Source organism: Cynocephalus volans, chromosome 2 (assembly GCF_027409185.1).
Source record: "Cynocephalus volans isolate mCynVol1 chromosome 2, mCynVol1.pri, whole genome shotgun sequence".
NCBI lineage: Eukaryota > Metazoa > Chordata > Mammalia > Dermoptera > Cynocephalidae > Cynocephalus > Cynocephalus volans.
This window is the reverse complement of record NC_084461.1, coordinates 224182314-224196687: the sequence shown is the minus strand read 5'-3', so window position 1 is coordinate 224196687 and position 14374 is coordinate 224182314. Positions and strand designations below refer to the sequence as shown.

General features: G+C 40.4%; 2 protein-coding genes and 1 non-coding gene across 7 annotated transcripts in view; 2 read left to right on the top strand and 1 right to left on the bottom strand.

Moving 5' to 3' along the window:
* The window catches only part of LOC134366973 (WASH complex subunit 2A-like), a 55150-nt gene extending 53715 nt beyond the window's left edge, over positions 1 to 1435 (top strand). For all 5 annotated transcript variants that reach the window (XM_063083596.1, XM_063083605.1, XM_063083587.1 and 2 more), the window contains one exon: positions 1099 to 1435. In XM_063083596.1, coding sequence (XP_062939666.1) covers positions 1099 to 1238 — 140 coding nt within the window. In that variant the 3' untranslated portion in view covers positions 1239 to 1435. The remainder of the gene's footprint in view (positions 1 to 1098) is intronic.
* Positions 1436 to 3298: 1863 nt separating this feature from the next.
* Positions 3299 to 3404, bottom strand: LOC134371418 (small nucleolar RNA U13). Its single transcript, XR_010022841.1, has one exon. It is a non-coding gene; the product is annotated as a small nucleolar RNA U13 (small nucleolar RNA).
* Positions 3405 to 9163: 5759 nt separating this feature from the next.
* ZFAND4 (zinc finger AN1-type containing 4) overlaps positions 9164 to 14374 on the top strand; it is a 102061-nt gene continuing 96850 nt past the window's right edge. Inside the window, exon 1 of the mRNA XM_063087015.1 lies at positions 9164 to 9226. The gene's annotated coding sequence lies outside the window, so the exon portion shown is untranslated. The remainder of the gene's footprint in view (positions 9227 to 14374) is intronic.

Here is a 14374-nt window from a genome sequence, read left to right as displayed (position 1 = left end):
GTTGGCCAGGAGGACTTGGACTGAGGCCACATATATTCTTCCTACTCCCTCCTTCGCAGGTCTAGACTTTAGGGCTGACCAGGAGACAGCTGACACTGCAGAGCATACTGGGTCTGTTCCCCCAGCAAGCCGTGTGCTCTGTCTCCACCCGTTTCTCACCACACAGGGTGCAGAGGAGACTTCACTTGTTTCTTTTATCACAAAAAGATTCACATAATTCAGAAAATGTAAAAAGTGACAAACAGCCCCTAGAGGTAACGAACATTAACAGCTTGGTGTGTATTCTTTCAGATATGGTGATATTAACGTGTGTGTATCATTTTTTTCAAAAATCAGAATATACCTTACCTGTTCTGCTGTTCTTTTAGTCACTTAATATCTTTTCATGTCAGTACATAGATATTGCCTTCCTTGTTTTCAGCAGTTGTATAGTTTTGCTTTGTATTTAGCCTTTAGCCTATTGATGGTGATGTAGATTGTTTCTAAGTTTTCTCTGTTACAGACAATGTTGAGGTCTTTAACATTTGTGTGCACTTCCTGTCTTTACTTACACATGCTGAAATCTTGGTAAGATAGAATTCTAGCAGTAGCATTACTGGGTAAGTAATGTAACTGAGTAAGATGAGCTTTAGTGAAACACTAAACACGCATGTAGTCACAAAGTCTTACATTCTTACAATTGAGATGCCTCAAACTGATGCATTTATTCTGAAAGAGCTTGAATCCTATATTGCATTTTCCTTTGCATATTTTTATTGCCCTTTCCTTTTAAAATGCAGAATGTAGAAATAAGCCCAATGTCACAGTAAGGGTAGGGACTGGGGTGGGGATCCAGTTACCTTTCCCTTTTTTCTCTCCTGCACGCACATACACACACTGAGAAAGTTGTGCTCAAAGAGATCTTGTGACTTGAATGTGATCATAAAACTTATTTGGTAACTGAGCCAGGACCAGATCTAAGAGGCTTGACTTTTATATTAGTGTTTTTTGGTGCCCCATACTGTTACTAGAATTGGATCTCTGGTTTGTGTGGATGTGTCTTAAAAGCACCAATTTTCTTGCCCATTCAGCAACTCTTTTTCTTTTTTCTTTTTAAAGATGATATCTTCTCATCTGGTGTCCAGGCTAAGACAACCAAGCCAAAAAACCGATCTGCACAGGCAGCACCTGAACCGAGATCTGAACACAAGGTGTCCAACATATTTGATGATCCCCTGAATGCCTTTGGAGGCCAGTAGAGCGTACAGGGTGTCCACATCTCACCCTTCAGCTACACCCTTCAGTTAGTGATGCTGTCTTATATGCTTATTGTCTTGACTGGATTACAAAAAGCAAATACTGAAACAGCTAGCTTTTGCCCAATGTACCTAGTATTTTTCTGCATTGGTTTTAATCATGCTTAAAACTGTAAAACAAAAATAAATGTTTCATGGTGGTTGGTTGGTTGGTTTTTAACTATATTTTGGTTTAATTAGCCTTGGTAGGGCTATGATACCAGTTAGGGCATGTTTGAGAAGAAATCTGTTTGTGGCTTTCATGGGTGGGCAGGGAATCCCAGAGGTAGCAAATGCCAGATGACCAGGAGTCTTTATTTTGTGGATGGTAGCTTTAACTTAGTCAGGGCCTGGGTAGGTGAAAGAGAAAGAAGACGAGAGATTATACTTTATGAGCCTTAGCAGTGTGAGAGGTGGTTTCCACTGATTCCACTGAATTCTGAAGATCCCTCTGCAAGTCCTCTAAGGTAAAGTTTGGCAAACTATGGTCCTCCACTGTCTGATTTTGTAAATGAAATTTTATGGGAACACAACCACACCCATTCATTTATGTGTTGCCTGTGGCTGCCTTCACCCTACCTACAATGCTAGAGTTGAATAGTTGTAACAGACTGGATGGCCCACAGAGCCTAAGAGGATTTCTGTCAGCGCCTTTACAGAAACAGTTTGCTACCCCCTGCTCTATGACATCCATTTCCATCCTTGGAGCTTTTTTTTTTTTTTTTTTTTTTTTTCCTTTGGGATCTGGCATTCCAGAGTCACATTCTTAGAGCTTTGCATTGTCTTGTAGAGACAGCAGAATGAACCCGTTAATAGCAGGGAGAAGTGCTGAGGGTGGAAATGTCTGCCTCTAGAGCAGCACTGTCCCATAGAACTCTGCACTGAGGGAAATGTCCTGTATCTGCATTGTCCAGTGCAGTGGCCACTAGCCACATGGATGGCTCCCCCCATTCCAGTCTGTATTTTCCTGTGCTGTGCCGACTTGCTGTTACAGAGTATTTATTCTGTAACCATGGCACAATCTTGTAGGATTGCCAAGTTGGCCTCAGTAATGCTGAAGCCACCAGCTTCTTCCTTGGGCACATTAAGATTGGAATTACTCACACTCAGAGTCAGTGATTTTGTAAGGCTCCTACAGGTCAGCTGTTTACCCTGCTCTGCTATGAGAGTTGACCCCATGGCAGAAGAGGGCTCTTACAAGTTGCCTACTCCTGTCTCTTTTGTGCATGTCCCTTCTGTTCTTTAGGTTACTTGAGCCCAAGCTCAGTGTGGGGTCTGACTCAGGAAGCATTTGTGAAATGTTTTTTCTTTTAGAGCAACTGAATCATCTCATTGGTCATTAGGATTGATTCAGAGGATTTGGGAGACAATAGGATTAGAAAAAACGAAAACTGCTATTTTGAGAGGTTTGAAAAAGGGAGGGAACTTATGGCCAAAAAAAAAAAGTTCCTATTTCATGCTATATTACACAGTCTCTATAGTCTACCAGATAGGTAGTGTCCTAATTTCACAAATGAGGCCAAATTCTGGAAGAAGCATGGATAGTGGAACAGGGCTGGATTTTTTCCTACTGCATCCTAGGTTTAAGTCTGGCTTTCCCACTTAGAGCTGTTTGATCGTAGGCAAATTATTTTACCTTTCTTAGCTTCTGCTTCCTTCTTTGTAAACTAGGGGAGAGAATATGTAAAGACCCTGATGTGTAACTATCTGGCACTTGAAAAATGACGATGACAGCCATGATGTTAAGAATGAAAGACTTGGCCAGTAACATTCAAGTAAAAGAAGCCAAGTGAAAGGCCAGGTAAAAGCCAAGACTTTAAACTCATGTGCCTAACTCCAAAGCCTATGCTGTCAGTTCTTCATGAATTGGGAAGGCAGAGTTGAGAAACTAAGTTTTTTACTCAGTAAGACTCCCAGGCACTATCTAGGCTCTGGTAGACAAAGATGAGCACTATCATATCCGTCTTCTTGGGGCTCCAATCTACGCAGCATTAAACGTGTAGAGGTTTTTTTCTCTTTCTTCATGTAAGATGCATAATGTGCCCACGTCTTAACGAGGTTTAGAGGGAGGCACATCCTCACACAATAGCGTGAATATCTAATCATCGTGCTTATGAACCAACAAAGGATTCATGTATGCAGTTTAAAAGGAACCAGTGGCTAACCAGTCTCTCTAGACTGAGGAATGAAAGCCCAGCGCCTCACATCCCCGGTTTATGTTTGTTCAGCGGTGAAGATAAGTCGGTGGGTAGGGTCCCAGTCCCAGGAAAACGAGAGGGCTGGGAAGTAGAGATTAGGTGTTGGGGTTCATCTTAGTCTGTTTCTTCTGAGTCACAAGTTGAGGATGAGTGCCCCTGCAGCGGGAGCAAGAACTTTTATCGTCAGCTGAGTAATCCACCTAGAGAAATAGGTTAATGGGGTTGGAAAATCTGTTAGGAGCCAGCAGTGTGGGGAATGAAGTGGAGCCACGTCGAGTTGAAAGGCATGTGTTGTCTTGAAGCCAGTTATGGTTTACATCCCAGCCAGCAGCTTGGGTGACGGAACTTCCCCAGCGCTGGGATTTGAGCCCAGGGTGCCCACTCTCCCTCCTGGCCCTCAGTCTTCAGTAAACTGGATGAGCAGAGAAGGTTATCTGCTTTCACCCTTGTTTTTAACCAGGCATGGTAATGCCCCCATTTTTCAGATGAGGTATCCGAGCCCAGAAACATTGCCGGTGAAGCACAGGAAGGGGGATTTGTTCAGGGCAGGCGGCCAGGAGTGCGCTAGGAGTCCCTTAGGGTATGGAAAGGCCACCGACTGGACAGCGTCTGCCCTGCGCCCTCCGGTCCCCAGCACAGCAGGCACTTAAGAGGGCAATCGGTGGGTCTCAGGGAAGGCGCTCCCACCCCCTCGTCCATTCGGGTGCTAATCCCGCCGTTCCCCGCAAGCTGCGCGACTGGCCTCCAGCCGCCGGCATGGGCCTGAGTCAGGTTTCTACCGCTAGTAATAAAGGGTCAACATCCGGGCCTCTCCTAACCGACAACCAGCGCGGAACGCCGAGAAGGCGGAGGCGGCCCCGAAGCCTAGCAACCCCCGACGCCGGGCGTCCGGGCCACGCCCCCAACCCCGCTGATTGGAGGGCGACGCGAGCGCCGGCGAGCGATTGGTAGGTCATGTCACAAAGGGGTGGGGGCGCGCCGGCCGCGGAGCGTTGCCGGTCAGTGCTTGCTGTGGCGTCCCTAGCAGGTCAGCGCGTCGCTCGCGGGCCAGCGGGTCCCTGTCGGCCTGCGGGCGGGCCAGCGAGCGGACAAGACAGCCGGTGAGGGCGAGAGGGCGAGCGAGCCGGACGGGGAGGGCGCCCGGGGCTGCAGGCTGCTGAGGCGGGTCGCGCTGCCGCCGCCGGCCTTCGCCGGGCCGGAGAGGCGCGCCGGCCGCTTGGCGTTGGGCAGCCGAACCGCGCCCCGTCCGCCTCCGCCGCACGCCGGTGTTCGTTCCTCCGCGGGCGCGACGCGGCTTCCCCGCCCCCCGCGACGAGTGCTGGTCTCCGAGTCGCTGTTCTCACCGGAGCCCGACCGCTGCCCTCCAGATTCAGGCACGTGAGGCTGACTAGCCCGTTGATCCTGCAGGAGCAAGGGCTGCGCAGGTGACTCTGGGCTCCAAGAGCGTATGTGCATTGAAGGCTTGAGTACTTGCAAATCGACTCCAGGCTAGAGATTGGGTTGCAGGGGCATTAGGTGATTGATGTCTTGAAGCCAGTTATGGTTTACATCCCAGCCAGCAGCTTGGATAACGGAGCTTGTATTTAAAACTTTAGGGACGTTTTCACACCTCAGTTAAGTGCAGATCTTTGTCAACATTTTTAATGGTTGATTCGCATTCTGGATATCTTTATGTTGGGGGGAAAGTTTAAAAGGCTGTTATGTGACTAAGCTTCTTCAGAACGGGATGAAGCAGATTCTAAATTACTGAGATTATTTATTTACCTTGGAAACTGGAGCAGGAAAAATGTAGCTGGGATTTGAGCCCAGGGTGCCCACTCTGCAACCTGGCCTATGCAGTCCTCTGTAAATTGTATGAGCAATAAATGGATGAGGCTTAATTCCTTAAGCATCTTTAACTTCGCTTTCACCTTTGATGGTTGTGCTTTTAGAACTTTTTCAGAAGAGATGAGAGAAATGTTTTGGGAATTGATTTAGAATTTTTTCCGATGTCATTCTTAATAGCTAGGTACCTTTTTTGAATTATTTGTAAAAATTTTGGAAATGTTTTTTTCTCTACTTGCCTTCTTTCTTTCCTCTTCCCTTTCTGTTTTTTAGCTTTTCTTGCATCATTTCCTGTCCCATCTTTGAGTCTTCATTGTCCCTTCACTTTTCAACATCATAGGATCCCATCATATGCTCAACCAAGCATGACTACACACTACTTTGAGAAGCTGTCTGTGGACTCGTCTTTTAGTACTGGCCAGGTCTTTGGCCTGCTGGAGCTTCCATTTGCTCTTCCGTGTTAATAGGAAACAAAAACCACATGATCATTTCAGAAGACACTGAAAAAAAGCATTTGACAAAATCCACCCCCCTTTTTGATTAAAACAAACAAACCCAAACACCTAAAACAAATTAGTAATAGAAAGGAAGCTTCTCCTAAGGTTGTCTATGAAAACCCCATAGCTAACGTCATACCTAATGGTGAAAGACTCTATGCTTTCCTCCTATAATTGGAATAAGACAGAAATATCCAGTCTCAACACTTCCATTCATCCTTGTACTAAAGGTTCTATGCAGGGTAAGGGGCAAGTAAAGGAAATAAAGGGCATCTATACTGGAAACGAAGGAGTAAAACTCTGTTTGCAGATGACGTGATCTTGTATATAGAAAATCCCAAGGAATCCACTAAAGAACTGTTAGAACTAAAACAGTTCAATACAGTTGCAGTGTACATGGTCGATATATTAAAGTCAGTTGTATTTCTATACACTAGCAGTGAGCAATCTGAAAAATATTAAGACAGTAATTCTATTTATAATAGCATCGAAAAGAATACAATACTTAAGGAATAAATGTAACAAAAGAGAAAAAAGCTTGTACTCTAAAAACTGTAAGACTTTGAAATAAATTAAAGATATAAACTGAATGATATTGCATGTTCGTGGATTGGAAGACTTAATGTTGTTAAGAAGGCAGTACTCTCCAAATTGATTTACAGACTCAGCACAATCCGTATCAAAAATCTCACCTGGCATTTTTGCAAAATGGGCAACTGATCTTGAAATTGATATGAAAATTCATATGAAAATTCAAGGGACTCAGAAGAGCCAACGATCTGGAAAGAGAAGAATAAATTGGAGAGCTCACACTTCCTGATTTCAAAACTCACTACAAAGCTACAGTAATCAAGATAGTGTGGTGCTGGCATAAGGACAGACATATATATAGATCAGTGGGATAGAAGTAAGAGTCTGGAAATAAACACTCACATTTATAGTCAGTTGGTTTTTGACAACGGTTCCAAGACAATTCAATGGGGATAGAATAGTCTTTTCAACAAATGATATTGGCACAACTGGTTATTGTATGTGAAAGAGTAAAGTTGGACACCTACCTCACACCATACACAAAAATAAGTTCAAAATGGAAAATAGACCTAAATATAAGAGCTAAAACTATATAATTCTTAGAAAAATATATATGAGTAAATCTATTACCTTTGGTTGGGCCAAACTTTTAAAATATGGCAACGAAAGAAAAAAACAGCCAAATTGGACTTTATCAAAATTTAAAACTTTCATGTTTCAGAAAGTGCTATCAAGAAAGTTAAAAGACAACGTATGAGATGGGAGAAAATATTTGACAACCACTTAGGGCTTGGATCTAGAATATATTAAAAAACTCTTAGAATTCAATAATAAGAAAACCCAATTAAAAAATAGATCTGAAAAGATATTTCTCCAAAGAAGATAAACAAATGGCCAATAATCACATAAAAAGGTGCTCAACATTAGTTGTTAGAGGAATGCAAATCGCAACCAGGATGAGATACTACTTCACACCTACTAGGGTGGTTTTAATGAAAAAGGTAAAGATATTGGCAAAGATGTGGAGAAATTGGCACCTTCATTCATTGCTGGTGGGGCTGGAAAATGGTTCAGACAGGAAAAGAGTTTGGTAGTTCTACAAATTGCTAAACATAGGAGTTACCATATGACCCAGCAAATCTGCTCCAAGTACATATCAAAGAGAAAAAGAAACATGTCTACACAAAAACTTGTAGTTGAATGTTTATTGTAGCTTTATTTTTATTTTTTTATAGCATTATTTATAGTAGCCCCAAAGAGCAAACAACCTAAATACCCACTAGGTGATGACTGGATAAACAACATGAGATATATCCATACAAGGGATTGTTTTTCAGTGATATAAAGGAATGAGGTACTGATACATTCTAAAACGTGGCTGAACTTTGAAAACATTATGCTAAGTGAAATGAGCCAGTCACAAAAGAGCATATATTGTATGATTCTGTTTATGTGAAATGTCCAGAATAGCCAAATTATAGAAACAGAAAGTAGATTAGTGGTTTCCTAGGGCTGAGGGAGGACATAGGAGAATGTGGGAGTTATGGCTACAAGGTACGGAGCTCCTTTTTGGCGTGACGAAAGTGTTCTAAAAGTGTGGTGATGTGGTGGTTGTAAAACTCCATGAATATGCTAAGCACCACTGATTTTCAGTCTTTAAGTCAGTGAATTTTATGGTATGTGAATTATACCTCAGTAAAGCTATTTAAGAAAAGGTTCACCCACCTCTCCAGGAAGATGTGTCTCATCTGTCTTCTCTTTTTTTTTGGCGGCTGGCCAGTATGGGGATCCAAACCCTTGACCTTGGTCTTACAATACTGCACTGTAACCAACTGAGCTAACTGGCCAAACCCCTCATTTGTCTTCCTAGTTTAGGGTCAAGGCCCCCTTTGCAAAGTTTTCATTGATTAATTTATCAATTTGGTCATTCCTGTGCTCCTAATTGTGTACCTTTAGTTTATGATACTACTGCTGTTTGTTGTGTTTACCCCTCACACTCATTAGCCGTGGTATGTTTGTGAGCAGAGATTGTCTGATATCTATTACCAATATTAACCTCATCTTAAAGCTATAATGATAGGATATCCTTTGGAAACCCAAATCCTCATTATTTAGTGAGTCTTATTTTTAAGGAACCTATTAATATGGCCACTATTTCATTTATCCAGTATGATTCAAATGTACAATGGCTGTAAAGTTATGCTTTATGTGGTTTAGAAGATATAATTTACATGTTTTGGAAAAGGATATGCATAATCTTTTAGTGTTGCAAAAATACACTGATGTGTTGAGTTGTTGGTTTAAATATCATTAACAACAAAAATATTTGTTGAGCATATAGTACGTATAAGTAACTGTTGAGCTCTACTAGGATATATTAAAGTATCAAAAATATACCTATTCTTAATAATCTTACAGTCTAGTTGGGAGAGTGATTTCAGAGACAAACATGAAAAGTTCAACATTAGATATAATTAAAAGCACTCAAATGAATTCTGGGGCTTTCTGGAAGATTGATATGGGACGGAGTTATTTGGAAAATCCTTATGGAAGAATGAGACTTTCAGACAGGCTTGTTTAAAAATTATTCTTGTTTTTTAGGTACAAAACTCAAAACATGAACAATGATATATATTACCAATGTTCAAAGCTGATTTGGCTAGAACTGGAATACAGTTGCCTACAACATGTTCCAGAAGAATTAGAAAAGTCAAAGTAATGGATAACAGAAAAGAGCCTCCATTCTTCAATGACGATAACGTGGGACCATTTTACTACAAACTTCCTTTCTATGATACCATGGAGCTCTTCATTGAAACATTGACTGGAACATGTTTTGAGCTGAGAGTGTCACCCTTTGAAGCTGTTATTTCTGTGAAAGCAAAAATTCAAAGATTGGAAGGTACTAGTCTTTCTTTATCTTTAGGATATGAGGATTAAATTTGTTCATCAAGAATGTATAATAATTTTTAAGGTTTTTTTAATGGAGAAAAATTTAAACATATGACATTAGAAAAAAATAGGGTAGTGAACTCCCATGGATCCCTCACTCAACTTTGACTCCTGATCTTGTTTCCATTCCTGTGTTCTCCCCACCTCGTTCCCTTTCCACCAGATTCTTCTGAAGCAGATCCCTGGTATCATGTTAATGGTGTGAAATAATATTTTAAAATAGTTTTCAGCAGATTATGATGATGTGCCCATTCTGCCACAAGTATCTTAATTATTTCTTTTAATGGGAAATAGTGATTGTTCCCTTTTAGTGACCTCGCTTACCTTCTTACACTGCTTTGAAACCCCCCGCCCTCCTTTTTTTTTATGTGATTTTTTGAGAGAAGAGTTTTCAGCTTACATTTGCATATATTTGAAGTTCCCTTAGCATAGCTGGGATACTGAATAGCAGATCTCTTAAATATAGGGTATTTACCATTTATAGTTGTTAAAATCCAGTTTTGACTAGAGAATTAAACTGTTCCATGTAACACTAAATGGGTCTCTGCTCATGGAGCCAGCTGGAACTTGTAATATAAAGATAGGAACTAAGGTTACCCTCCAGCCAGTTTAACTTCAGAATTGTAGAAGGGTGAGGAGAGCTGGAATTTTTAATCTTTGCGAGCTCAAGAATCCTGGTCTCTGAGCTTCTGAATATTTGCTATTCCTCCAGCCCTGAGGAGATTCTATTGAAGTTAGTGGCCAGCTGAGTCCAGTGCCTACATCGGCACATCAGTAATGGCACATGATGCTTTTGTCCCCCAAAGTGATTTCTTGAGATCTGGATGGAGTCAGTATAGTTTATTTTGACTTTGTTCTGCTTTTTTATTTATATGATAGTTTAGTGATATCTTTTTTGGAGCAAGAAATAAAACCCTCTTGTGTTCTAAATAATCTTTGTATTTTTTTTCCCTCTTGCATGCATTTTAAATAATCTCTGTGCAGCAAAAGCACTTTACAGAGCATCCTGTTTCAGTCTCTTAATGTCAGAAGAGTAAACTTGGGCTTAGAGACTATTAGAAACTCATCCAAGGGAAATATTTAGTTACTGTCAGAGTAAGAACCAAAGACAAGTTATAGACTTCTTTTCCTCTGTAGGAGACATTGTTGGGGTAAAAGCAGTGGCTTTGTAGTTATTAGACAGTTGAATCCCAATTTAAACATTTATAAAACAAATACACTTATTGGGAAATTAAATAAGGTAATATGTAAAATGCCTACTGTTTTAGTCTGCTGGGGTTGGCATAACAAAATGCCATAGACTGGGTGGTGTAACCAACAGAAATTAATTTTTTCAGTCTGGAGGCTGGAAGTCCAAGATCAGGGTCCCAGCATGGTTGGGTTCTGTTGAGTACCCACTTCCTGGCATGCACACTTCTCCCTGTGTTCTCTCTGCATCTTCATATGGGAGAGAGAGCGCATATGATTGAGCCAGCACAAAAAGCTTTCTGGTGTCTCTTTTGAGGACACTAACCGCATCATGAGGACCCCACCCTCATGTCCCTATCTAAACCTGATTATCTCCCAAAGACCTCATCTCCAGATACCATCATACTGGGGGTTACGGCTTCAATGTATGAATTTTGTGGGACACAGTTCAGTCCATAGCATCTACCACTATGGTCAGTAGGTCATAATCCCTCATTTTTTTTTTTTAGCAGCTGGCTAGTATGGGATCCAAAGCCTTCACGGTGGTGTTAATTCTTTCATTTTATTCCCATTCCTCATCCTCACACCCCTCAGCCCTTCCATCCTGTACCCCATACTTTCTGGTAGCTTCTTACAGCCCATGGGCAGTAACAGTAATTCTGTTCTTCAGGAGGCTTCAAGAGGACAGCCTTCCTGAAAAATGAATTTTAATCCTTTTGTGAGTGATCATTATACTTCCTTCCTAGAAGATATTTGGGGCTAACATGGGGGTAAAACTCTCCAAGTTAGAGGGATATGGACTAGGAAGGACACAGGTGACACTGCTTAGGTTAATCCTGCAGGGAAAATGGTGGTTCTGCCAGACTGCTTTTCCTTTGGGGCAGCTTTTGGTGCAGAACTGGAACCTGGTGGGAAATTGGAGGGAGGATGGAGGGGATTGAGAGGGAGGGGATTGAGAGAAAAGGTTGAAGGGGCATGCTGGATTAGGAATGATGAGACTGCAGCAGGAGAGGAGTGATGCCTACAAGGGGACTTTAAATGGGCCTCAAAGGGACAGGAGTGCTAAAGCCACACTGCCTGGTTTCAAATTACTAGCTGAGCAAATTAACGTCTCATTTCAGTTTTCCCAACTTAAAATGGGAATAATAATAGTGCCTATGTCAAAGGGTTTTTCTCAGGATTAAATGAGTTAATAAATGTAAAGTGCTTAGCCTGTGCTTTTTATCAGAGGAAAATGGTTAGTCCATGGAGATAGTGCCATGTATCCCCAAGGATATAGGAGCTGTACACCTGGGAAGAGACGTAGCTTGGTTCTCTTTCCAGAAAAGACAGCTTCGGAGCTTATCATTACCTAGAGCAGAGGTCTGTAAAGGAGAGTACATAGTCCCCCAGAAGATGAGAAAAATAATGCAGTGCAGTTTGAAAAAGAAAAATGTGCTGTGAAATGTAAGGGATTATTGTTAATTGTATGTTTGTTGTCAGGGGCAGAGGATTCCTTGGACTTGCCATCTAGTCCTTGACATTATTTCTCCCTAATGGTTTCTCTTACCTTCTGTTCATGGGATAGGATTGTTTTCCTGATCCCCTTATGAGTAGGTGGGACTGTATTATTTCTTCAGGCCAATGAGCTATGAACGGAAAAAATAATTTCTCCATCAGCCTGGGTTCCTGAGTGACTATACTGAATAGAGTCCTCCTGCTGACATGCAATGGACGTGTAACATGAGCAAGAAATAAATCTTTATTTTTAGCCACTGTTACTTTTGGAATGGTTTGCCATTTCAGCATAACTTACTTTATTCTGACTCAGTATCAAATAGGGATCTAATTTTTTCCTTGGGTAGATAATTGGTTGTCTAAATTCCACTTATCAAATTAGTCTAATCTTTTCTCAGTAAAGTAATTTTATACCTGTCATGTGTCACATTTTTATACATGCACAACTCTCTTTTGATCACCTGATCTGTTTATCTCAATATTATACTCAACATCATCTCAATATTATACTGTCTTTATTTACTGAAGGATATCTTGATAGCTGATGGTATCTGTTTAATAAATTATTAAAAATTGTCTTGCTTGCTCACATTGTTAGCCTTGAATTATTTTGTAGAACTTTGCCTGTGAAATTATTTGAACCTGATAGGTTCAGGGTATGGGGAAAAGAGGGAACGTATTTTTAACCCTTTGAGTCCATTGTAAACATATATTTTTCTGGGAAATTGTCTATTTGCCTACATTTTCTAATTTATCATTATGAAGTTTTCAAGGTAGTCTCTTCTGTTTTAAAATTTCTGCTGTGTCTATAGATATGGTGCTTTTTCATTCTTGATTTTGTGCCTTCTGACTTTCTTGGTCAGTCTCGCCAGAGGTTTTTCTGCTTTACTGGTCTTTTCAAAGACAGCTTTTGGCAGGCCAACAGGCTGGAGACAAAGCAGAGTTGATGTTGCAGTTTTGAGTCCAAAAGCAGTTTGGAGGCAGAATTCCTTTTTCCTGCGGGGCCTCAGTCTTTTCTCTTATGACCTTTAACTGATTGGATGAGGCCCATCCACATTAGGAAGAGTAATCTGCTTTACTAAAAATCTGTTGATTTAAATGTTAAACACATCTAAAAAATACCTTCACAGAAAATACCCTCACAGCAATTGGTGTTTATCAAACAAGTGGGTACTGAGCCTAGCAAAGCTGACACAAAATTAACAATTACAGAGGTCATTGATGACATTAAGAATAGAAACTATATCCTGATGTCCTAGAATAGTACTTAGCTCAATAAATATTTGTTAAATAAATGTAAAAAAAAAAAAAAGAGACAGCTTTAATCATCTTTGTTTTTTATTTTATTAATTGCTGCTTTTGGCCTGCCTTTTACTTCTTTGTGCATAATCTGTACCTTTTCTTACTTATTAATTAATGAATTTCTAACCTGTTAATTTTCAGACTTTTAGTTTTTTTTCTGCTTGCTTTAGGCTTAAATTACTTTTCTTTCTCTAGTTGCCTAAGGAGAAAATTTAAGATTACTGATATGAGATGTTCTTTACTAACCTGTGCATTTAATGCTATAGATTTCTCTCTAAGCATTGCTTTTGTTGCATCCCGCAAATTTTGGTGAATTGTGTTTTCATTTCCATTTTGTTCAAAATATTTAAAAATTTCTCTTGAGCCTTTTTCTTTGACCCATGTGTTATTTAGAAGTGTATTGTTTCAATTCCAAATATTTGGGGACTTTACAGCTATCTTTCTGTTACTCTTTTCTACTTTAATTCTACTGTGATCTGAGAATATGCTTTGTATGATTTCTATTCTTTTAAATTTGTTAAGGTGTGTTTTATGGCCCAGAGTCTGGTCTAACTTGGCGAATGTTCCATGTGAGCTTGAGAAGTGTGCTTAATCTGCTGGTTAGATAAGTAGTCTGTAGATGTCAGTTATATCCCGTTGACTGATGATGGTGTTGAGTCCACCTGCGTCCTGACTGATTTTCCATCTGTTCACTTCTGATAGAGGGATGTTGAAGTCTCCAACTATGATAGTGGATCCATCTCTTTCTCTTTGCAGTCCTATCAGTTTTTGCTTCATGTACTTTGATGCTCTGTTTGTAGATATATACCCATTGAGTATTATTATGTCTTCTTGGAGAATTAACTGTTTATCTCCTGGTAACTTTCTTTGTTCTGAGGTCAGCCCTGTCTGCAAAAAAAAAAAGCCCTGCTTTTCTTTGATTAGTGTTAGCGTGGTATATCTTCATCCTTGTATTTTTAATCTATATGTGTTTTTATATTTAAAGTAGGTTTCTTGTAGACAACATATAGTTGGGTTGTGTTCTTTGATCCATCCTTATAATCTCTGTCTTTTAATTGTTGTATTTAGACCATTGACATTTAAAGTGATTATTAGTATAGATTAAAATCTA